This window comes from Syngnathus acus, chromosome 5, assembly GCF_901709675.1.
Source record: "Syngnathus acus chromosome 5, fSynAcu1.2, whole genome shotgun sequence".
Classification (NCBI taxonomy): Eukaryota; Metazoa; Chordata; class Actinopteri; order Syngnathiformes; family Syngnathidae; genus Syngnathus; species Syngnathus acus.
Window position 1 is genome coordinate 5,502,141 of NC_051091.1, and position 26,026 is coordinate 5,528,166.

Here is a 26,026-nt window from a genome sequence, read left to right on the forward strand (position 1 = left end):
AAATAATACCAAAAATCTAAATCGTGTTTAAAATTGTAATGTTAAAACGCAGTAATTGGAAAATGTTGAATAGGTTGACTAGACTGCAGCTCGAGACTCCATTTCCCATCTTCGCCTTCTCACATGTGATGCGCAATGACGTCACAATTGTTTCAACCAACCAATTAGCTTCGAGAATATTGCAGGGCGGAGTGACCTTGATTGGACCGTTTTGACCAGCGTTAGAGGGCGGCTGAGGGAGGCTGCTGTCTCCCAAGTAAATGTCTACCTGTCAGCAAACAAAGCAGAATTGATCCCCAAGAAACAAAACACTCTAAGTGGGACGGAGAAGGCGTTTGAAATGGGAGGAAATGGCAGCACGGCGAGGAAAGTGTCATTCGGGCTGGACGAAGAAGAAAAGGTCACGGTTATTGAAGGAGTAAAGGTAAGTGTCTAATGTATTTTGTTCTGCGATTATATCTGTGATGGGGCTTCTGTGTCCTCACATGAACCTGCACCCAGAAGCCCCTTCATTGACACCCACCGCTTGCAACTTGACACCCTCTGCAAATGACGCGGTCCAGCCACGATTGCCATGTAATGAAAGTAAACTGGCTTTGACCTCAATTACGTGCGCACTGAATAATGATTAACACGATTCACTGGGAACCTTTGTTTTGTTGGATTATTTGGTCAGTAGTGTGCAAACTCCCACTTCCAATGGCTGCATAAAGCAGGGACACTTTTCACCTTTTGTTTTATTTTAAAGGATAAAATCAAGGATAAGTCATGATATTACATTATTCAAATCCATGCAACTTTATGCATCTTACAAGGAGAAATTCCTTCGTAGTTTCCCACTGTGTTATCTACTTGCAGAACAGGAATGAGAGTAGTTAATATATGCAAAGCAAGTAATTTAAGTCTGGATGCATGAATGGTTGAGTCACTGTTTTATTCCAAATGAAGATGAAATTAAAAATTCCATATTGTGATGCAAAGCCCATTTACTGGTTTCCAGCTGTCAGAGGATGTTCTCAGTCGAATGAAGAACACTCAGGGGTCTTCCAGGGCACCGACTAAGCAAGACAATCACAAAACATCAAGTATGTCGCTGTCTCTGATACTCAAGCTACGGTTCCTCTCCATTGGTTTTATTTGTTGTTCCTTCTAAAAAGTTTGTTGCCACAGGAAGTGCCACTGTGTTTTTCCCTTTTGGTTTCCAGGTTCAAAATCACCTGGCCCCACTGCCACAGAATTACAGAAAGAAATCCGTAGAAAGTAAGTGTTATCTAGCTAACCCTGACAGCTATATATTATCTACTTATGGGTTATGTTTCTGAATTCAGCTTCCAGAATCAGCAGGCTCTGGTGCAGGAGCAGTTGGCCAAATTGAATCAGAGGGATAGAGAGACAGCAACCGCTGTCGGGTTGGATGATCTGAGTCCTTCGCTCATGGTCGAGAGAGGGAAGGCCTGGGAAGAGCACGAGAAGGCAAAGCTACTGGTGAGTCACATTGTCTGTCTGTAACATAATGTAGAATAGTTCTTGTGGTTGGACTTTGTTGTACTAAAATATCTCCGAAATAATAATACGATTGAGAAAAAACATTGTTTGAATACTCAAAAATAGGAAAAGCAATCTTTTCCAGCGGGTTAGTTAAAATCCACAGACAAACTGTAAATTGTATACATTATATAAATTGAAAACCATTTTTTGTCAAAACCTTTTTTTTTTTTTTTAAACTTGTCAACACCGCCCTCTGCTGTTTGGATTAAGAATAACATGTAGGGTTACGTGATTTAAGTATAAGTAATTGAAGTAACGTCAGCCTGTATTTTCCAGAGCGGATGAAAGCTGCACAAATACATTTCAACCATGTGAAGACATCATCATTCACATTTTTTGCCTTTTTCTATTTTATTGCGGCGGTTTAAATTAATTCTGAGCGTTCCCACAGCATGATTCAGCTTGGATACTTCCTGCTGTTCAACATCTGTTTGTAAATAATTTCATTGCCAAGTACACTGGTCAACAATTTTTTTTTAATGTGCTCTATGAATAAATTTGAGTCCAGTTGAAATGGAGGCAGTTCCCAAAGCAATGGCAAAGATTCCTCTCCCCTATTTTAATTACGCAAGCAGAGCAAACATAAACAACCCTATAAAAGTGTCAACTGTGCTCTTTGCAATCCTCGGCATCCTAACCATTATCACGTAATATATAATGGAGCGAGAAATAAAACGAATCTCCACTTGTGTTGACAGAGTACGTCCATACACATGCTGTAGCTCTTTTCAGTTGGACCACAAGTGACAACAGGTGACATATTGGGTGCCAATCCTCTTTTCTTTTCCAGTAGCACTGCTTTTGTTGTACTCTTCCCTCTATCCCCGAGGTGCCATTCCTGCTACAAATAAAATGTCATTAGCATGCACCGGCATTCTCGCACGTAGTCAGGCAAACAATAACGAGCATCCCTTTTAGGGTACACACATTCGCTGGGAGAGAAGCGATGCAAATTCCCCCCCCCCGTTGTACATCGTACAGTACCTTGCGATAATTTCATGCTGTGCTGCATGCATCTGTTGGCTCAGACAAAGAAATACCCAATTCTTGAATTTTTTAGGTTAAAAAGAAACTGAACCTGCAAATTGTATGTGCCAGTACTAGCTGAATCTCAAACAGATAATTGGTTCATGAAGCAAATTTGAAGCGTCATTTTCTCATCAATACCATGGGGCTACAAAATGTGGCAATGATAAGAACTAATTACCCTTACACTAATTACCTTTACTTATTGTATCTCTCATGGCTCTAACACCTTTGAAAAAGACTTGCAGGTGGGCGCACGTTTCTACCATTTTAATCAATTGCAACATAATGAGCTAGCTATTTTGTTAGCATATTGAATTAGTGTCGGACATAATTCTGAGGTGTTGCCGCGTCAAATTTGGGTTTAGCTGTATGAATGTCTTTGAGAATTATTCTATTATTCTTTTGCAATTTCAGCTTCTCACAGACGTTAAAGAACATAAAGAAAAAAAGAAAGAGAGAGAGATGAAGTGTGTGTCGAGAGGTGACAAACCCATTTGGTCATGCTGATGTCCCTTCTCGCTCACACTTCCTCTTTCCTTTTAACACTTCAGCCAGACTGTTGTGTGGGCAGTTGACAGGAAATTGGGCACTTCTGTCACACCGTGGTAAGTTGCTAAATGTCAGTGGCGCTTGCTCAGTGCTTATTTTCAGTTGGTTGGAACAGCTCTGTATAATGGAGGATGCAAATGAACAGGACACAACTCGTAGTTTTTGCCTCAACGTTTTGCTTGAAATTGAATTGTGAGCACGCCTGTTATTACTCAGAGGAAGTTCCAGCAAAGGATGCGGTGCTTTACGTAGCCACTAGATGGCGTTATAGAATCATGTTAATGTTCACAAAGAGGCTGAGTTTTTTTTTCTTTCTGCACAGCAACATGTGCTCTTCACCAGATTTTCTCTCGCATCTTTTTTTTTCTTTTGTTCCTTTCCAACCTGTCCTTGTGCCCTTGTCTTTGAGTTATGCCTGAGATCAAAACGTTTGACACTGTCCACTAGAAAGATGATATTGGGTGAAAGCATAAAAATGATACCACATATTTGAAAAAGGAGACTGGCCGCTCTCGGCACAAGAAAACAAGATTGGGTGGAGCTGGTATGCTTTAACACTGAAATCCGTTTTTTTATTGATATACTTAACATAATCCCGTTCACCAACAAAATATAATTCTAGTCTACTGCTTGCATTGATCTCGTTCACTGAACCACATTGGTCTTTTGATTTGACGGGTTACTCCGTCGCACCAGACATGATCCCAAAAATATTTATACATGACAGTGGTTTTCAGCCGTGAAAGCACTCCCATGCATTTGTCGTGCTTGTTTACAGACAATAAGTCGGCATCCATTAGTATTCCGGGTCAGGTTCCTCCTCTTTGTTGAATTCACGGGAGAGTTATACACTCTGCTGTGTTGGTATGAAGTCACTCTATTTACATAGCTGTCACAGATATGGCCATCTGGCCCACATACACCCCACGGTGGAAATGAAGGATGGGCTTTTGACTAAGTCTGCGTTTACATGACAATGATCTATTATGTTAAACAGATTAATACTCCCTGCTCTCTTTTTTGAATTTACTCGCCCCAATTTGAACGTACCATTGCTAATTGTAAATACTTTCTCCATGTTCTTCAACGCATAACGAGCCCATCTCAGATTACTGCTTGGCGATATTGTGATTCCGCATGACTCAACACAATGTCGACCAGTAAAATTGGTCACACAAATCAGCATTCTGAGCTATATTCCCACATGGGTCATAAAAAAAAAAAGAAAAAAAAAAAAGCCTTTATAGAGAGAGTATTGGGAGCATTATAGTAAGCGCCGTAAGGTAGCAGCAGGGCCTGGAACAGCAAACACTCGGAAGCATCTGGCAAGAGGGCTCAAATGGAGGCTCCATCAGGGATGGGCTTTCTAGCACGCTATATAATACATTCAGATGTCTGAGTCCGACTGGTGTTCAGCAAGATAGCCCACGTTGCTTGTTAGCAAAGACAGAGCGGGGGTGGAGGTGAGGCAGAGTGTGCGGAGAGGGGAAAGATGAATGCATGTGGAAGGGCCGGCCGGGATCTTGCAGATCCAAGTACATGTGTGTAACATTCCTCTTGATCGAAACGGTTCTGTTGTGAGTCACGCACCCAAAATATGTATCAGTAATCCAGACATATTCTCACGTGGTTAAACCGGTTGTTATCAGCTCCTCTAATCACCGGTGTGACAAATTTTCATCACGTTAATGCCGATAAGCCCTTTGTACACGCACACACTCCATCACTTGTGATTTGCTGACGCGGAGAGTCCTCACCGGCTGACGAGATTTCGATCCGTGCGGCGCCGTGTCGGAGGAAGGCGAGCGCCCTGGCACAAATCTTGGCGGCTCAAAGGACAAACGTGTAGGAGTGGAATACATTCCCCCACCATCAGTGAGCTGTGGTGATGTAATAAGATGGCAGGGAAAGACCTGTTGATCACATGAGGAGTTTACCATTTCACATTGGTAACGCATTCATTGGTCAGTTTTTCAAAAATGAATTTGCCTGGCATAAGTCCGAGTGACGTCGCTTTATCTGAATTCTCCAGCCGTTAGCTGAGCTGTGGAAGTTTGTCGCCAAGAGATTATGTCTGCTTGTGTCCTGATGGTGCAACCATAAGTCTATCCATTAACATGTCCTCATTTATTTCCCCAATATTTGATTTCCCTTTGCCTTTTTTTCCCCCCCTCGTGACTTAAATTTGCCATCGCCATCTGACTTACAACATACCTTCATAGTCATCACTATCCTGTATAAATGCCATCATTTTGTAATAAGAACTATTCGTTGTATTTTGTTTTTCCAATTGTTATTTTTCTTGTCAAATTATCACTGACACACATACAGTGTACCTTATGTGCAACAGCTTCTGTCTCTGTCTCTTTTACCCAATGCGTTTTCTTTTTAAATGAGGCGTGGCAACATTAAAGTTGCTTTTTACTCTCGTCTCACTCTCTCGAGGGAGCACTTTGTGTGTGTGGCCACAGCCCGAATAATACCAAGTTGTTCTAAATAATCTCCAATCCCTATTAATTGATTCTTTTCTGAAAATGAGATTTGAACATTGTCAGGTATTCACGCCATTGTGTTCTGTCTGCTTTCAACAGCAAGGCATCTGAATATATCAACACAGTCAGTAATAAACAAAGCATAATAAATGAATATGTGGTTGTGCCTTTGCGGTTGTACAAAATGAAGGGTGTACTGCACAGATGCGCATTTCTGTGCAATGAAGTCGATATAAAGTGTGGACTTCAACTGTCTTGGGGCTTATTAGCTGTGTATGCACATAACAGGTAATAGCTCAGCTTTTCTTTTTATTGTTAGCTATATGGCCTTTTAGTTATATGGTTGAGTCATAAAATTATTCAATAGCCAACATTGACTTTATTTGCCCCCAGTTAAAGCCAGTCTTACATATTGAGTATCAAGCATTTGCCAGCATCTCGACTTTATATTACCTACTGTTTATACCTCCCCGGAGTATGAGGAGGTGGGTTTCGTTCAAAGCGGATTAGCGAAGACAGAAGGTTAAACATGGTGGAGGTGGGTGACACTCAGCGATGTCAAACCCACAAGGATGGGCGCACTACTGATACATTATTCTGGTTTTTTTACCATGTGGGCTATCCTGTCACTACTCCAGTTTTTAGCACCGCTTTAAATCTTCAAAACGCACTGTAGGAATTTGTGAAATCTTGCTAACAGTGCAATTCTATTCAGGCAGACTGGGCCACTCCGATGTTGGTTCTGGGCCGCACGTGGCCCACGGGCCGCTAATTGGAGAGCAGGCATTTGAGGCACTTTCTGTCATTTTTGTTTTTCCCATCCCAGTTTTTTATCGTTGCTTTTGCTTTCATACTCAACCAAATACCTTCTTCTCTCCTAGCCTGCCGATTTAGATGCCTGGGTAAGCAACACTGCTGGTGTCTTTCACATTTTCCTTTTCTTGTTCTCTCTCCTTCTCGCTCTCTCGCTCGCTTTCTTTTTCTCCTCTCTCTCTCGCTCTCTCCCCCTCTCTTCCCCTCTCTCTCTCTCTCTCTCTCTGAATGTCATGTTTTCATTGTGCATTAAAGCGAGGCTGTGAGTGTGTTTCCAGCACTATTCCACACAACAACACTTTGGGAGGTATTCAGCCAGAAAATTACACATCATCTGTGCTGCTGGCGGAGGTGATTTTACACACATACACACACGGGGCCCTTGAGCATCAAACAGCCGCTGCAGTAAAAAAAAAAAAAAAAAGTGCAGCGAGCAGCACAGTATGAGGATTTGCAGATGTGCTCTTTAGGGATGCAGATGCCTGTTAAGTTGGGATAAGACTGGATTACAATAAGTGTCATGTCAATCTCTGTGAGCATGTGTGCAATCAGCAAAGAGCACAGAACAAGCTTTTTCTTACAATCTGTAATACCTGGCTATGGGTGCATAGCACTATCTCCCGGCTTGATATTATCCTGGCTTAATATTATTTCCTATTAATTGTTGTAGTTTAATGAGTCTGTTTATATCCTACCATAGTATATATACTGTCTCAGGCCAAGCGAAATTTCGCAATCATCTTTTTTTTGTCTGGAGCTAGTATGTTCAGGAGTGGCCAAGAAAGGTTATCATATTGATGATATTCACACTTTTACAGATTAAGAGGTTGTTGAAACACATTATAGCTTAGTGTCCAAAAACATGCGTCATATTTTTGAGTGTCTTCAGTCAGACTCGCTGTCCGTCTTGCTACACAGAGAACCTTAATAACATTTTTCCTCTATCTTGCTCTACTTGCATGCTGCCATGGCCGCAAAACAGCATCTCTTCCTTCCGCCATCTCGCCGCCTGTAAAAAGCTGGGCTCACTGGTCATGTTAAAGCATTTCATCTCATCTTAAAAGCCGCTATCAGCACTGCCAGCTCTTGCTGCATGCACCGCGAGTAGTTTTGTAAGTTCTCGACTGGTTTATCAATTGCCCCACTATTTTTGCACCACAAAGTATTTTTTTTTTAGCATTAAATCCATTTATTGTTGTTATTCAAATATTCATATTTCTTATGATGTCAAATTAGACACCCTATAGTTACTTGTTTTAGTCCCATTACTGTTTAAGGGTCGCATGGCTCGGGTGGTAGAGTGATTATCTTCCAACCTGAAGTTTAATCTAGTGCCATATTTTACTTCTCAAATTCAGGTCACCTTACCTTGTCTCTTCTTTTTCACAGGCCAGACAGTTGGAGAGGAAGGAACAAGAGTTGGCCACCGTTTCCAGCTTCTACCAAGAGCAACTTGAGATACTGGAGAAGAAAGTAAGTACTTTAACTGTGTTTTTAACTCTTTGTAAAGTGACCTTGAGTGACCTGAAAGGCGCTTCCAAATAAAATGTATTATTATTACTAAATTTACGGATTGCAAATGAAACATTTTTTCTTCAGTCGAGGCCACCACTTTAACTTGTGCCGTATATCAATGCGGGTGCACGACAGCAATTTTAGCATATTACGCTCTTCTTTGTGACTTTTGTGTAACCAAAATAGCATCTAGCATTAGCCTAAGTTTTAGCACGACCACCGACCCCCCCATCTACGAGCACGAGCAGACAGACGACTGCTCTTTGAAATATTGACGCGCTATCCTTCTAACGAGACAAAAATGGTGCATGCATTCACGAAGATGTCGTCATACATTTAGAGTATCACAACAATTCCGGCTCCCTGTAGAGTAGTCTCATCCCGACACAAGACACTCTTCCCTCTCGCAGAAATGTCAAGCCTACATAGCAATGTCAAAATGTAAATGAAGTGAAGGTTTCAGCAGGCAGCCAAGAGTCTGAGCTCAGTGCTGATAGACCAACACTCAAGAGACTCTTTCACTGGGAGAGCCTCGCTGGCCTCATCAAATGTACTGCTTGGCTCTGTCCCTTTGCTAGCGTCCCTGAAATCTTTCTTTTATTTTATTAATGCGCAGGGGGCAGACAATAAAAGACACACTTTGTTGGGTGCTTTCAAAAAATTATGACAGATTTCTCTTCTACTTGAACACTAATGCGTTCACCCTGTAAAAGCCACCAGCATTGTGGTTTTATAAATGTTCCATTTTACCCGCTACATTTATTAAATGGCTGTGAGGTGCAGGGTTCAGACTAGTGTATGATTTTTGTGCTCTTAGTGACGGATGGAGACCAAAGTAAAGGAAAAGATGCGATAGACTGAAATCAGTGCGAGGGAAGAAAAAAAAAAGGTAGTAATTGCACAGAGAAGCACTCTGAAAATGGTGGCCTTCCTTAAGAATCAGATATAAAGGCAAAATGCAACATTCATTTTGAATAAATCTCTGAAATACTATACAAAATACATTTTAACCTCCATTTCCTGACAGCGAGTAAAAATGCTTACAAACAGTCCGCCCTGCTAAAATATGTGAATATATTTAAAGCATGAAGTACCCAAATCGTTCAAATGAATCGCAATGAATCATAAATGAATCATACGAAGATATTACTTTTTTTTTTCCCCATTGGTAATTTTTATACGGACATCCGCTAAGTATTGCCGCTCCCTGGGCTCATCCACTCTCAAGCCTTTTCATTTGAAACCATCCGTCGCACCTTCCAGCATGGCCCCATCAGGCAGGCTGGACCTTATCTGCCACGAGCTTCCTTTAACCCACTGAGGGGGGAAAAAAATAAATAATAACGTCGACATAGTTCCGTTAAAAGTCACGGTTCCCGCATGCGAGCGGCACAGCCCGCAATGCTCGATGGAGGAGAATGATTGGCAGAAGAGTGGAGGATGCTCTATCTTTCCGCATTTGCTGCCACAGTCCCCTCGCCAAGACATTTTCCAACCTTACTAGCTCGCAGCTGACCTGCATGTGGATGAGGGAGCGAGAAAGAGGGGGACTGAAAGCCGGCGATAAAGAAGCTATATGGACTATGAATTAAGCAGACAGTCTCTCCTGAGCAGGCATCTATCGCCCGCCTTCTCTTCTTTTCCATTTCCAATCGAGCACTTAATTCATCCAGGTCTCCTTCTCTGCCCTCTCCACCTTTCTCTGCCTATCTTCACTCTCCCATACCTGTGGAAAATTCCTCTAAAATGAAATTAATGGCCTCTTATGAATTCAATTGTAATGTGCTGGCTTGGGTCACACTTGTAAATGCTGAAAAACAGTGAAAACATCAAGTTTTCTTTTGTCATAAACTAATAGCGTTGCACATAGTTTTTAAATTTATAATTGATGTCCATGCTCAAGTATTATATGTAGAGTAGATTTGAATTTCTTGTCTTAAGATGCACGTTTTTTCTTTTTTTTTTTTTGCATAAAGACCTTTTTTGGGTTGTTATCATTTTTGCTGCTCTCCAAGAATTATAAATTAGTTTCATACCACTGTTGCCTACTAGATGACCTGAGGACTTCCTTGCTAATTCCTGTCATCTTTTACCAAATCTGAATTTTTTTTTTGTATGAACAATAGCCGTGGATGTGTAAATGCGCGTGCGAGTCGATGGACACAAACACATCGCGGCTTGAGTTTGCCAAAGGGATGAATGATAACCGATTACCGTGTTTGCTTAAAGGCTACAGAGTGATTTTAGAGCCACATGGACACAAATGAGTCGATATTTATGTTTACCTTGGCATGTTTGACTGTCAACTGCTGTAGTCGTTGTGATATTACAATCCCTCTCTTCCCCATATATTAAGGCAAACGCACACGTCGACACCCCAATAACGTAAGGATTGCAATCCTTCCTGCAACTGCTCCCTAATCTGTTCAGGTGCAGCATGTCTTCCTGAGGCAACAGAGACTGTGACTCTGTAATCAAGTGTCGGTTTAAAATTCACCTTTTAATCCCCTTTACCCTTTTTTGTTGGCGCCTTCCTCCAAAAAAAAAAATAATAACAATAATAATCTGCCTTCGTCCAAGTGGGGACCGTGAAAAAAACTCGCAGTCCCTCCACACACTGACATCAGACCATCTCAATCCAAAGCCGCCGGAGTGCCGTCCGAAGATGTACGCAAGCGTCATTGGAACACGCGCATACAGGGATTTAGTCACACACCTGCATGGATGCAAGATTACTCCCACACACTCATCTCGCATGCACCCACACTAATCCCCTCCATGAGCCTTTCTTACACCCCCCGAATCAGAGCTTCCTCCTGTTGAGGGTTATCATTCCCCTTGACTGTGTCTCTCTCTTGGGCTTTTGTCCCCATGTGAGCAAATGACTGTGAAGAGCTTGGTTTCTGTGTGCACGACTGATAGCGTTGACATTCGTCTGATGTCAAAGAACGGAGTACGAGTTGCAAGTCTGTTCTTGCACGAAACATACAAATAAAATAAAATAATGCAACACTCGATGAGACGTTACTATATACTTGCCAGTCACAATTCTTGGTTGTTATATTTTTACGTCGTCTTTTGAATGACTCCAAGCCTCTATATAATTTTTTTCAGTACATTGCATGCATTTGCGTTCATCAATTAAAAACTGTTACATAACACGGGTTGCTGGGAGGGCAAAATCTATCCATCAGACTTGGGATTGCTGTCTGGAAGAGCAGCCAAGTATCGCGGGAAGACTGCAGTTCATACTTGCCGATAGGATTAAGGAAACTATATCTGTGAAATTACTTAAGTCTTTTCCTTATGCCAGACATTCGGATCAGGAGAATGATGTGGATCAGTGTGAAATAAAAAGAGATGAGAAGGACTTGGGGGGCTTTGGAAGAATGGAAGGCAAGAGGAGAGAATAAGAGCATTTTGTTGATCCCATCTCTTTCCCTGCTCACTTATTTCAATTATCTTCCTCCACTATCATCCCGTCTATTGGAATATAGGGAATAATTAAGTAGAAAGTGCCAGTGCCGCAGCTTTTTTTTTTTTTTTTTTTTTTTTTTTTTTGGTACAATGTTGTGAATGCTGCACAACGACTATATGGGATAAGAGAGATGACTGAAATCTTGTCATGGTGCATCATTTTGGAATATTTCTAAAATATTGAAATCACTGTTTAATTCAATTTGAATGAATTAAACTTGATCATGATAATTTGAACTTGGATTTTTTGGGGGGATTTGGCATGGTTTTCCAGAATATTTCCATCAAATCTTACATCTTTTGGTCAAAATTATCTTTTTTTTTTCTTTGCCCCCCCTCCCTGGCATTCTCTTGTGAGTGTTTAAGACTACCTGTAGTATACTAAGCACTGTAGCCGCTGATTACTCTTGTAGAGGAGCCCTGGGTATGCCCTTGCTCTCATGACATAAGCTCTCTCTGTGCAGTAATTGCAGTTTAAATGCCACCCCAACATGAAATAAAAGCTTTGTGGCCTATCAGCTGGCCATCAGCATTCAGCTTTGCTGTGAATTCAAAGCTCCCTAATTTAGGGGATTTGACATTTGTAAGGATGCTTTATGCATCTTGTTACCTTATTAGTGCTCAAATATAAAATTCTGTTGAAATAGAATATCATCAGTAATTCAAGTATTTCTGTTTCTTTATCCATCTCTTTGCCGCCAGAATCTAGAAACTTACCAACAGACAGCGGAACAATACAACTGGACAGCCACCAAAGCAGAGGCTAATATCAGGTAACCACTTCTAATTTCAGCCAAATCTGGTAAACTTCGAGACGAGACGGATAGACGGATAATATGTACTGAAGTAAACTTGCCCGAAATGTCTGGCTCTATTCTTTTATTTATTCAATTTTCCGTGGAAGACGCACACTTGAATCAATTGTGTTTCACAGACTGTCGTGTTTTTTTCAGTGCTCACAGACAGTATAAGTGGTTAAGCTAGTGATGATTTTCTTGCTCTTTTCTGAAGAAAAAGGTACATCGACATAATTACAGCGCTGGTTATTTTAATTTTGAGATGACTGTCATTCCTGTCTTTCAATTACAGCATTCAGATGCCAACAGACTTTTTAAATAGTAGGCGAGTTGATGGAAAACACAAGCAGCATGACGTCCCTAAAAGAACATGTTTTCCTGTGGGATGGCACAGCTCAAAGCTCACCTGCTCATAAAAAAAAAAAAAAAAAAGCAAGTCAGATTCATTCCCTGCTGAATTGACGCCAAATTGGCACTGCCAGCCTGCAGGCGATGCCAGTTTACACCCTGTTGCGTTGTCTAGTCATTTTGGGAAAATGCCAATAAATTTCCTTGTATGCCCCAATGATGATCATTCAGCAGCTAATAAACAGATGTTTTTTTTTTTTTTTCCATAATGCTGCTCCAATGCAATGTAGAAAAAAAAAAAACAGTGATGGGAAGTTTATTTCAACATTTGGTCTTTTATTAGCATTTTCCACTATTCATCCACTTGCGATATTGCAACTCACACAATTCAAACCCCAAATTAAGTTGACCTGATTACATTAGGCGGGGTTTTGTTATTTACTATTCATTGCTGTATATACAAAAAGGTTACAAAAGCCGTTGAACACAATTTTACAGGTGGGAAGATCATTTTGTGCCACCACAATCTTCAGCTTATTATTTATTATTTTTGACCACCGCACATATGTGCACACGGTATTCAGGCGACTGAGTGCTCATCGTGTTCTGTCTCCACTTGGGCACCATTTCATTGTGCTGTGGTCAACTGCCACACTGGTAATTACTCTTTTTACTGCAGGACGATAAGAAGAACCCGACCGTATTTCCTTATAGCTATTTTCTTCTGGCATTGTGTTGTCCATATTCTGGTCAAAATGTCATTTCCACTTGCCAATATTTTTTCTCTCTGCTGTCAGCAATTTGTGTTTCTTTCAAAATAATGACAAGAAAGTCACGGGAATGTTGAAAAATGTGCCGGAAAAATTGTCAGTATTTATGAACGCCCTCTATTGGCATAAGCTCATACTGGTGTTCCAAGCATGCCAAGCCGATACCGCTTGAGTAATATAAACCACTGCTGGCTGTTCACTGGCCAAGCAGATTCGTCATTGCCACCTCTGTGTATTATTTGATGATACAGTACACAGCTAGAAATGAGGGGGGAAGAAAAACCTGCTGCTGGTTGCTGCAGTATTTGCTGCAGCGCTCAGGTTTTTTGCTGCCTCCCCTCCTCTTGTGAAAATTGTCCCTTTACTCATACATGCAGAGAAATAAATACAGGAGGCACTTGTCCTCTTCCATTTTGTTTGTGTGCATGTTTAGAATTGATCAATATGAGGCATGATTTTTTTACCTCGAACATCCCTCCAAGTGAAATTTAAGACATTTTACTTATAATGAATGGCCCATTGCTTTTATTTGTTTTATTTTTTTTCATTTTTTTAGATTAGATATTTCCTGAGGATAAGAAACATTAGAAGATGAAACTTTAGGCTGTGGGACAACGTGAATTCAGAAGCACAGTAGTGCTTTTGCTTGCTAAGATAGCACATTTGTGTGAGCTACGTTTGTTAAAACTGGATCAGGGGGAAGTGTGCGACAATGTCAGACTGTCAGAATCAAAAGTAAACGTGCACATGTATTTTCTTTTGAAAAAAAAATCTGAAGGTTGTTGCCAGCCTATACGCTATATAATTCTTAACAATGACCGCGTAATTAACTTACGTTTGTTTCCCCGTCTTTAATTAGCGGTTGAACATATTTTCCGGAACCGTTGTATTTGATGTTGGTGGCAACAGTATGTGTTGACAAGAAAAACTGCCTAGCTTGACTTGTCAGGTACGAGGCAAATAAAAGTCTAATATCATATTATATCTGTTGCTTCTGTATCACACATATTAGCAACCTTCATCTTGGCGTATCCGGAGATCTTAAAATCCACAAATCCTCTCAGAAATACTCTTTTTAACTTCTGAAGTGACTTCTGTAAAGACACAAAAGGTCGGTGTCTTTAGTGAGGCTTAACCATGAAGCAAATGCTGGCAGCTCACACTTAAACGCACTTTTGTGTGGATTTAGGGCAACTTTATTTTGTGCACCTCGGAATCTTTTTCTGGCTGTATGTGGGAAGCACGTGTCAAGAGGTGAACAAATACTTCACACACAATTGCAGCATAGTACACACACTGCATTGTATATGCATATATATATATATATATTGTTTGGACATTAATCAACCATTTCTTGTCTCACCACTTTGCAACCCAGGACCCCTTTCAAGGATAAATTCATAAAATCCAATGTAAAACCCGTGGAATTGAAATGCTTGACAATAAAAAAAAAAAAGGCTAGTGACGATAAGCGATGCCAGATATGTCTCGCCCGCGTCAGCCACAATTTGAGTGAGTCGTCCGACCGCTGAAGTTCCGCTGATTGAAATGTTATCAGCAAATAGATGTCTCACACAAACAGGCGGGCACATGTGCACCTTATCTTGTTCCTGAATGTCACCTGTTTTAATGAAACCCTCCTCTTATCCCCTTCCCATCACGCTTCCCTACAGTCCCTCAAAGTGAGTTTGGTGGGGATCAATCAGCGGAGCTAACAGTGCAAATTGTCCTCCTACATTCCTATCTCCTTTGCGCACTCCAACCGTCTGCATCTGCTCACAGTCCGTGACATCCATATTTTGGGTTTTAAACGCTTTAAAGGTTAAGTTAGACCAGATAGGATGTTTGAATATAAAATGTGTCAAGACCAAAATAACGCAGGAAGTATTTTGTCTGCAATTTTGCTGAAAATGTAGCCTGAATAACACAACTAAATGACAATGGTGGAGCTGTGACATTTCTGCCCTTAACTATTCAAGTTTATCAAACTCCATAACATACGGTATTACCAAATCACAAAAGAAGAATAGGCTGAAAAGCTGTCGTATTAAAATGTGCTACTCGCTGTGTGTGCAAAGTCGCATCCAATTTATTTTATTTTTTTTAACATACAGAGCAGCCATCAGCAAAACTGCATCACTAATCAATCTGCTTGCTGTTTGCTGGCTTCAACATTTCCGACCTGTTTCAATTACCTGCATATTGCGGTCTGACATTAGACTTGCTCCAGACTGACATTTACTAAGTGCGTCGCTTGGCGAGAGTAGAGACGACCTAAAATAAGTCAATCGTGGCACATTTTACACTCTGTGTCAGTCCTCAACTAGATTTCGGAATTAAGTCTTCGCCCGTGATGCTATGCGGCCTTTGCAAGTGTCTCGCAAATGTTATCCTTACGACACCGTCATCTAACTACTTCTACACAAAGCTTTGCACAATGAAAGATGCTTGCGCCCTAATTCCTTTTCCTCTCAGCCAAGCCATGACATTTTTGATCCTCTCCGCTTCCTTCGGCGTAATATTAAAAACTGAAGATATAAAGCTCAGGCTTCTGCTTTAAAGGAGCGCAAATCCTTGTCATCTTACGTTAATAACCGCTCGCACATAAACAACGCCACGTCTTCCACAAAGACAGAATAATAAAACGTTACGCCTTAACAGTCTTTGCCTTTGCCTCCAATTGCTTTATTCCCCAATGTCACGCTTTGCGGCAACTTCGAACCGAAGCTCTCTTCGCGTCAACCGCGCTCTGCCAAGGTGAGACAAATAAGAAGGGGAAATTTGAATGATTTGAGCCTAATCTTTCTTTCCCCACCGACTCTGCACATACTTATGCAAAGCAGCACAGGGTGAAAGCCATCTCAGTGTTGTTTTGCTTCCTTCTGGCGCAAAATTGTTGCTGTCAAACAAGCCCGAGTGGCTAATAGTTTTCTAATAAGAGCTCACCTTTAATATCAGTCAAACGAGGCAGTCGCTGCAGATTAGCAGAGACAATTTTCTGCTTCAGATTCCATTATTGCAACACTATCACAAAGTTTCTCTTTATGAATAGAGAAAGGATCCCCCCCCCCCCCACTTGAGCTCGGATTATTACCTTGAGGCTATTGTTGCCGTTATCGCCTCCTTTTAGTGATTCATTCAGAATGACAAACAACTGTCCGAAGCTTTGGTGTAATTATACTCTTTCAGAGTCTATTTTTTATATTATCTTATGCAATCTTATATCAAGGCTGAACCTGCCAAAAGAATTAACTGTAATTTGTATAAGATGCGACTTTTTTTGCACAAGCTTTAAATCTTGCTGCTTATAGTCCGGTGTGCCTTATCTCTGGTGTTTTTTTTTTTTTTTATGATATTTTAAAAGGATTATTTTATACATGAACAAAACAGGATTATCCCCCTAATTTTAGCTGGTGCGGTTTATACTCCAGAAATTATGGTACTTGTTTATCATAAACCCCAATTTATAGCACTCATTTGCCTTTAAAAAAAAAATACCTTCCAAGCATATAAATTTGCGAGATTTTATTCTGTGCAGCCCCTGACAGTGTCCTTTCTGAGTGACCTTGCGAGATGATGCAAGAAGTGCAAAAAGTGTCTTTACCTGCGAGGTGCTTGAACGAATGTATCCAATGTAGCGGCGGCAATAATTTCTATGGGCTGTGCAAGCTGTAAACTTTCTCATTGAATACATCACTGTCACATTTAGCACCACCCCTCCGCCGCTCCCTTTTTTTCTCACCTTCGCTCAGGTTGCAGTGGCTTCTCTTTTCATGAATATTCTCTCCTCCAATGATTAATTTAATCCTGTTTCTCCACCCTCCGCTACACACACGCACACACACACACAAGGCAATACACATGGCGCCGCAGAGCAATTTCTTCCCGTTTTCACTGTGTACACTTTATCTGGCGCGTATGCCGCACAGACATAATTCACGCACGCATGCTAACATATTAATTGTGTGTATTTGTCGGCGGATGCGGGGAGACCTGCGCTCATTCATGTGTGAAGGATGCATAATTTGAAGATTGCTCTATGTGACGCCGTGAGGGGAGCGTCAGTCAGTGTTTGTACGTGCAGCTTGCGTATGTAAATAAATGTCGGGCCAAAGCGAGTAGACTCGTCATGTTTTATCAAATGAAGCCGTGAAACCTCCGGATTCAAAAAATTGTCACCGAGACTTTCCATGAAGTAACTTTTGCAACACTTCACCAAATCCCATCTCCGTTCTGTTGTGCGTTTGTGTGTGCTCAGGCCCCGGCAGAGTGCATCAGTGTGCTCTGAGCTGCAGGCCAAGGTGCTCCAGTGTTACAGAGAAAATCCTCAACAAACCCTGCACTGCTCCACTCTGGCCAAACAGTACATGACCTGCATCCAGCAAGCCAGGAAGGTAGGCGAGAGACGGCTGACTGTGTGGGCGGAGCAAAACTTAACCCAACTAAGTCTTCAGTTTCAGTTTTCAGTCGATGTCTCATTGCAATGGATATCATAATAATATCCAATCTGAGAGCAAAATGTTGATCGGAAAACCTCCAAGATGCTTGACTGTTCTAAAAAAACATCGCCATACTATTAGCCGTAAATCAAAACAATATAAGACTTGCTAAAGACGAGAGGAGAGCAGTCAGATCGGAGGCAGAACCGTGCCACTGATGTCGGAACAAGAAGATAAAATCATTTTAATATTTGCCGACAATCCGGTGATGGCCCAAGTGTCTTTATCTTAAGAGGAATTACTCATTTGACACTTTCTAAATCTCCAGCCGCCTATTGTGTCTCCACTTTTTGGATAGAAAGATTACACCCTTATTAGTCCATTGAAATCAATTTTGTCCATTCAAACCTTGAGAGATGCATTCGGCTCCCTCTTGACACTTTCAATATTAGTCTTCGTAGCCACAGCTTATCTCCAAAGTGCTTATTTTTAACCGATTTTTCCATCAAACAAACAATAGCGATGACAAAACCCAACGATATGGAGGAGATAAAAGGAAGAAAGCAAGTTGGGGGATTTGGCTCTTTAAGTAGTCCACAAAATCACTGCAAGCACAATAAAAGCATTCTGTCTTTTCAAAGTGCTTCAAAGATTCCTTTTGCCACTCGAGTGGTGTTCTTTGTGATAAAGAAAGCTATGTATGTTTATAAATGCAGCTATTTTGGGGGGAGTGGGGTTTATTCAGATTGACATTTGATAAAGGGAAGCACTCAAACTATTTTTCCACCAAGCAATACAATTCTTTTGAATTTACAGCGTGCATCATTGAGCATTTTTTTGCTATATGCTAGTCAATTAAAGTGGTGATACGTTTAAATCCGTCATGGTATTTCTATTATTAATTATTATATCCACATGACTTTAAAATTTCAAAGGACTTGAAGGTGAGAATTCATTCTCGCCAACTTTTCAACCTTTCTTCTCTATGAGGATAATCTTTAAGATGATATCGCTGTTTTCATGACTGACTCACGCTAATCTTTTGAACAGTTGGATTTTCAAGTTGACCTTTAGAATTCTGAAGAGTGCTCTATCCTAGGCTCAAACTTAAAAGGGCGCCGAAATATTGGTCCATTCAAGATACAGTGGCAAGAATGTAAAGATGTTCACTATTTGAAGGTTTTGTTCAATTTCAACCTTGCGATAGGATGACTCGGTCTCTCTTTCCTTCATGTCCATTCCGCATGCCGTCGAATATTCCCGCTGCTGTCACTGTAGATCTTTTTTTTTTCCTCCCACTTGCCATCCTCCGCACATCCATCTAGCCTGATTAAGACCACTTCCACTGGCCGTCAATTCACACGTTGTCACTTGCGCTGGCGGCCATCATGCTTTCGCAAGGTTTGCTTAACATGACACGGGCTCTTATTAACATAAATGACACATTGCCATTAACTATTAAGAAGTTTGTTCTAAATATTTTATTCATCAAACTTATTGAAACTAATAATTCCCTTTATGATTCTCTTTCCACAACTCCAACGGTAAGGTTATTATTACCTCGGATGAAATCCAGTGTTTTTTTAATCCTGTGACACTAAATAGACAGACTTTGAGAGAAAATGCTTTTTTAAAAGATTATATAATATACAGTATATGTATACGATAATTTTTTTTCCCTCAGCTGTAATTTGAATGTTAAGTCGACATGGAAGCTTATTGCTTTTGCTTAAGCCTCCTGACAGGTTAAAAGCACTGTTCTTGTGTGTGTGTGTATATACTTTGAAGGATTTGCTAAAGCAGCCAGGTTCTTCTTTGCTACTTCACTCTTTGTTCTGAAAAGGAAAATTAAATTATGTCATGAAATAATTATTAGGTGAGTCTGAAAGTGAGAGGTTTCTTAGTGATGTTTTTTGTGTGAAGAACTGAGAGCAACGATTTAATTAGGATGTTCGTATTGATCAGTCGAAAATGATAAAACACTTTGAACTTTGACGAATGACGAGCGGTAATGAACGTCTTGTCGCCGATTCATCTTACAAGTCTCGTTTTCACACGTGGATAAAATGAACTTCACCGCAAATGTCATTCAGACATTCTGTATTTTTTCCCAAATGTTGGTTTGACACAGTCTCTATCCCTAATATATTATGGATCTCTTATTTTCTGTCAGTTACTCTACATTTGTCAAAAAATCTGCCAGCACAACTGACATGCGCGCACACACACATAGACACACACACACACACACATATTCAGGCCTTAGACCTGGCCTCCGCTATCATCCCCATCCATGCCTCCCCGGTCGGTCCCAGGTGGAATCATTGTCATGCATATGGGACCTTCGGTCTGTGTGTGGTGCGCTTAATGATGCAGGGTGAATGTCAGCTCACTCTAGACTTAGTTATCAGTTCGGTGTGAGCCTTTTAACTCCTGCACACCACATCTACATATTTTCATACTCACTGGGAAGAGTGTGATGTATATGTTTTTGTGTGCTTGGGTGTCTGACAGCAGTGAAAATGTGGCCACCAATTGTGTCACTTAACGTACCACAAGTTTTATTTAGTTCATTACAGCTCATTCACAAAAAAAAAAAAAAATCAGCATCGTTCATATACATTTAAATATTAAAGTTAATTTCCCATCCAAGTTATGTTTCTGGAAAGTCTTGCTATACGACCATAAGTTTAAAAGCTTTTCCTGTCCTCGTCTATTCTTTCAACATCTAACAAAAGCCGCCATTGTCAAAGTCACACTGAAGAACAAATGTTTCTCCGACCACCACTTACTGCAAGTGTCATCACCCTCCTCCACAACACTTAACAATGGTCCACCGCCGACCATTTGTGGGATGCAAATGCTATCGCTGTGCCTTTTTTAAAATCATCCGCAGGGGCCCACAGCATCTGAGAGACACTTGCCTTTTTATTCCAAACACTTAACCCACTTAAACCCATCCGTCTCCTGGAGAAAGCATTTGTCCATCCTGGTGTGCGAGTGAGCGCTGGCCTCAGAGATGCTCGATTAAATGCCACTCGGGTTTTACAATTATTACAGAATATACAAGCGAGTGACTTTCTGCTTGAATACACGATGATGACCAATCAAAAGGCGACATATATATATATATATACTGTACATCGATTAGAGACTACTAAATATATTTCAGCGTCATGTTTACTTTACATTCGTAAAAAAACGGACCAGTTTTCAGATCAAACAGTTGAGTGTTGCCGCCATATTTAGAGGAACAATGTAGTGCCTTTTTTAACATCGGGTGCTAGAATAGAAAGCAAATGTATTTGGGAAAAAAAAAGTTTGACCGCATCATGGCAAGCTGTCTTTTCCGCGATTAGCTTATGTGCACTCTGTCAAGAAAGAAGCCGTCGTTTGCAAGAAATGGCCTTTTTGTGAAGCCACACAAGCATGAAACCAAGATTTAAGTGTGCGAGCCAGACTCAATAACGCAACTCAGAATGTGTTATGCACAGAATATTTTTGATTCCAATGTTTCCATTGTCAGTCAAATGGAAAACTAAGGAAGAAAGAAAAAAACCTTAAATCATTTTGCGTATCAAAAGTTTGAGACTGTGTCTTTCTTCATATCGATCTTGTACGGTCATTGAACGTTTCGAGCGCCACAGGATATTATTATATTGAATCTGTTTCTGCATAAACCTTAACATTAAATCTTAATGCTTGCAATTCATACTACACCATTCTCATTTGATTTTTTTTAAGTTTTAATCTAACAGATTATTCAGGTTCGGTCACATTGCTCGGTATTTGACAAGCTTCAGATGCACTGCTTAGAGTTCTATATGGTCTAGTTTAATTGGTTAAAAAAAAATATATAAATATATATATTTCATCATTGTAATAGAGTACCTTATAAATGATTTCTGCTCGTAGTAAATCACTACCAACTACCAAACATGACATGACAAACAGTTTTTCCTTATTCATTGAATTTCCTGTAACATTACTGCGCTTGGTGACACACTTGAAAGTAGCAAATTGACATAGGCAAGCATGTGTGAATATCAATATTTGTGTCTCTATCTCTCTGTATTCCATCCCACCTCTCTGTCATCCATCATCACCAAGGCGACCATCCCGCGAAGCCACAGACCACATCAAGATGAGCTGTTTTCTCCTGCAAACGCACACACGCACACACACATACACACTCATCCTCCACAACATTGGCTATATCTTCGAGCCAGCTAAACCTCTCGCCTTTGCCTCCGCTCTCCACTTCCATGTATCGCGTGATCAATTTCCCCCTGCCACATTTCAGCTGCCATGTCCTTTTCTTCATTTCATGCCAGACACGCTTTATTGGAGAGTTGTGACTCAGCGAGGCGAGTTGTTCATTTACACATACCGGCAGATCGAATTAGTGATTAGCGATATTCGCTATCATTAACATAGTCGTTGCCCAAGCAGGCCTCAAATTTGACTTTTATTTGTGTGGGGGGGGGGGGGGGGGTGAAAATCTATGTAATTAGCTCTGGCAAATAAGCACTTACAACAGTGATGATGTCATTAAAGGGGAAAATATTGGCTAAATAGCATTAAACCATTGCTCATTTCCTACAGTCATAACTTTTGTTACTTGAGGTACCATGTATTGAATATTAGCATATTCATTGTAAATTTCACAGCAACATAAAATGAATAGATCAGTCTAATTCTGACAGCAATGTGGAATAGTAGTTGTATGCCTCATAGTCTCCCATTACTGGAAGTTCTGTGCCGTTTGTGTTTTCCCTGTCTTTTTCTGGTTTCTTAAAATGCTACTAAGCTTCATCAAACATTCTAATGGCTCCCGTTGGTGTGAGGGTTTCTTTGTCTATATGTGTTCTGGAATTTGATTGGCGATAACTCCTGTGTGTACCCTTCCTCTGGCTGCTGTCAGTTTCAGGGGTGAAAAAAAAAACAGTGGCCACATGTTTTTTTTATTAATCAACTAAAAAAGTTTTTCTATTTAATCGTCAACTTCTGCATCTCATTACATTATGAGACTTCACCCAAGTTTTGTACTTTGGCAGCATCAAGTCCCATTGGGTTAGTAACTTTAAATACATCCGTCTCTGGTGCGGCTTTGACAGCAAATAATGTATGTGCGTGCCAAGCAAGCTATTTGAATGAACAGAGGGCCAAAGTGCTCAAGTCGGCCAGTAAAACATGTCTGTCTAACAAACATCCAAGATGATTGAAGAGCTGTGCACGTAAAGGCTAACGAATCGACTCGCTAGATGGCCTAACAGTAACCTTGTGTGTGTTTTGTTTGGGGAAAAAAACAAAAAAACAACAACCGTAGCTCGCCGATAGTGTCTGATTGACAGTGTTTGCCTGGCAACTGTCTCTTGGCCTCCCAAGAGAAAGGCAAGCTGAGTGCTGTTTGCACTGAGCAGAGAAGACAGTTATTGATTTTCTACTTGTCTATTATTTTTCTTTTTCGCAGAGAAAGGGCCAGGCGAGTGAGTCTTTTTCATTTTTTATTTTTTTCATCACAAGCATCAATGTCATTCTCTTTATCTGTTTCCAAAAGTGTGTTCAGGTGTGGTTGCGCTTTGCCGTCCGTCTCTGTTGCTTATTAGTCGGTGACTGCGGAAGTGTGAACGCGGCCCGCACGTGTATCCTCCGGCTTTGACACCGCTGCCGTTTGAATTAGATTTCCAGTCATCCAACGCAACAATTCTCCGACACCTCACACTGCTCACTAATTGGATGGAAACTAGCAGGGGGAGAAGAAATGCCTCTTTGCTGTGTGTCTTTTGTGTGTTTCTTCTGTTTACATCTAACATCAACAAACTTTTTCATCTCACAGGGTGATATCAAAGTGAAATTGTTTGTTCAACTTTTTAGTTTAATCTCAAAGACATTTCAAAGTGAAGATATTCACCTGGAATTATTTACGATCCGTTTATGTTCGCTATGCGTGGTGTTGTCTTCCATCGTAACAACGCAACCTTTCCTAGACCCAACCGCTCACTGTTATGCAACAGTGGGCCTTTATTCAATTCAGTGCTTGGCCAAATTTCTAAACAGAAACTTCGTGTTAAAAAAAACAGCAAAAAATCTAAAAGAAAACTTCGTGTAAAAAAGAAAAATGACCATTTGCACATCATGTATAAAATGAATATAAAGTCGAATGATTGTGACCTTTTAAAACTAAACTTTTTTTTTTCTCCAATGATAGACTTATTACAGTTTTACTCAAGTGTGTTAGTGTGTGTACATAGCAGAGCAGTGTAATCGTAAATCTAGGGCACACCTTGAGCTAGAATACTTGGCTGCCCTCCCTGCCTGAGGTGTCGAGCATAAAAAGCTTCCCTGTCATTAAATTATCCGAGTGTGGATGGCAATAAGCCAAACGTGGTCTAGAGGAATCATATCGAGCTGTGCGTAGTGTGGGAGGTGCTTGGGGTCACTTTAAAATTCTGGAAAGACTTCATACACTATGCATGAGGCATAAAGTCCCGTCAAATTGTCGAATATTCGGGTGACAACGGCGGCAACTCCAATAGAACGCCGTCTTTGCTAGCACGTTCGCAAACAAACACAGTTCCCCGTTTGTTTCCGAACGTGAGCGGAACAGTAAAGCTAAGTCCCCTTGTCACAATTTCCTCTCATCTCCAATTCAGCGACACAGGCCGCGATGCCCTCGGATGTGCTTGGCGAGTAAGCAACTAACCTGGCCGTCGGCGTATCTGCTTGCCAGAAGAGCATCGAGGTAGTTTGCATGCCAACTTGCTTCCCCGGCAGCCACAAGCTAACGCTTCACTAACCTTGTCACCCTGCGTCTCCTTCCGCGATTGTGTGTTTGAATGCGTATTGACACAGGCAGTGTCTAGTCGTACCCCGTGGGGACTGGCTCTGAACAGCTCCTTCTCTGCACCAACTAGCACAATTCTTATTAATGCTTCGATTTCTTTTTCCGGCTAGAGTCGAGCGTCAAAGGTTGAACATAAGCCGTTTGGGAACATTTTGTGCCATAGCAAATAATGACATCATTCCTTTTCTGCCGCCGTCATAAAAATGTTATTAAATCCAGGAAGTCGAGCACTGTAAAATGTAGAACACAGAACACTGTTATATTGTAATTGAATGAAAATATAGCAGTGTGTGGCCTTTGTGGCTAAAGTTATATCGCTGCAATGGTTCAAACAATAGTTCATACCCCTTTTCACACTGCACTTGTTAGCTCATCTGTATTCCCAATGAGGACAAGGTGCTATAGAAATTGGATGAACAACCATGTCATGTTTTTCAAGGCATTATTTCTTGGAATATATTATATATGTATGATATAACATTATTTACTGTACAAAGAGCAGATTAAAATGAAATTGCACTTGGCGGCTGGATATTTTTAGACTCATTCTACACTAGTTGCCACGTTCGGTCTTCTTCATGAGTAGGCCGTCACATCGGTGTGTAGCCATGGACGAAGCGTTCAAATAAACAAGTGAAGATTGCCAGAAGCTCTTAGGCTTTATGGTCGATTTGGTAACAGCTAAAAAGTTGTCTTTTTTCGTATGTTGGATCCAGCCTGTTTTAGGACTTAATTTGCACAACCGCTTTTAGTCATGTACAGTTTTTAAACAAGCCACTCCGTTGTTGTGTTCCACCATCTCTGTCTTGCAGAGCTCACTGACCAATCACGGATGAGAAGCCCCAAGCAAGAAAGCATGAAGAGCAGAAGTGAAGAAGAGAGAGCATGTCAAATCCATCCAATTCTTGCCTCCCTCTGTGCTTTCTGTTAGACATCCATTCATTTATTTATTTAGCTGCCACCGCTGAAGAGCCTCACTCTCGTCTTCTCCACTCGCCATCCTTCAGTTATTTTTTTTTAAGCGTATTATCTTGATTTGCCCCTCTGGAGTGTACGATGCCTTGATTTATTGTCAAGTTGCACAGGCACACCCTTGCCTTCTCAGAAATAAATCCCGGTGATCCGGTGGTGATGAGACTACAAGTTGTGTGTCTTTGCATTACGTGTGAATGTGTGCGATGGCTGTCTCATCGCAGTATGCTAATAATGACTGGAAATGGGCTCGCGTGCAGCCCTCTTACAAGGCCTACAGGCTTGATTGTGTGCCGTGCTTGTGATTTCATTAAGAGAGAGAAGCAAAGGAAATGAGGTATAAATGAAGTGGAGGACAGATGAATAGTGAAGTGAGCGTGTATTAATGTGTTTGTGAGTCCGCGTATGCGTGTGTATGTGTGTCGTTCCG

At 40.9% G+C, this 26,026-nt stretch overlaps 1 protein-coding gene across 3 annotated transcripts; it reads left to right on the plus strand.

Moving 5' to 3' along the window:
- Positions 1-180: 180 nt before the first annotated feature.
- On the plus strand, positions 181-25,764 carry LOC119122917 (MICOS complex subunit mic25a-like). Of its 3 annotated transcripts, XM_037251605.1 has the most exons (10): positions 181-424; positions 502-576; positions 1,001-1,085; positions 1,206-1,260; positions 1,329-1,485; positions 6,500-6,520; positions 7,821-7,904; positions 12,126-12,196; positions 17,597-17,732; positions 25,437-25,764. In XM_037251605.1, exons 2-10 carry the CDS (start codon positions 550-552, stop codon positions 25,458-25,460), a joined length of 660 nt encoding a protein of 219 aa, XP_037107500.1. In that variant the 5' UTR covers positions 181-424; positions 502-549; the 3' UTR covers positions 25,461-25,764. The 3 variants fall into 3 exon arrangements, with proteins under 3 accessions (XP_037107500.1, XP_037107498.1, XP_037107499.1); XM_037251603.1 differs by lacking the exon at positions 502-576 and having other exon boundaries at positions 182-424; XM_037251604.1 differs by lacking the exons at positions 502-576; positions 6,500-6,520 and having other exon boundaries at positions 183-424.
- Positions 25,765-26,026: the final 262 nt, after the last annotated feature.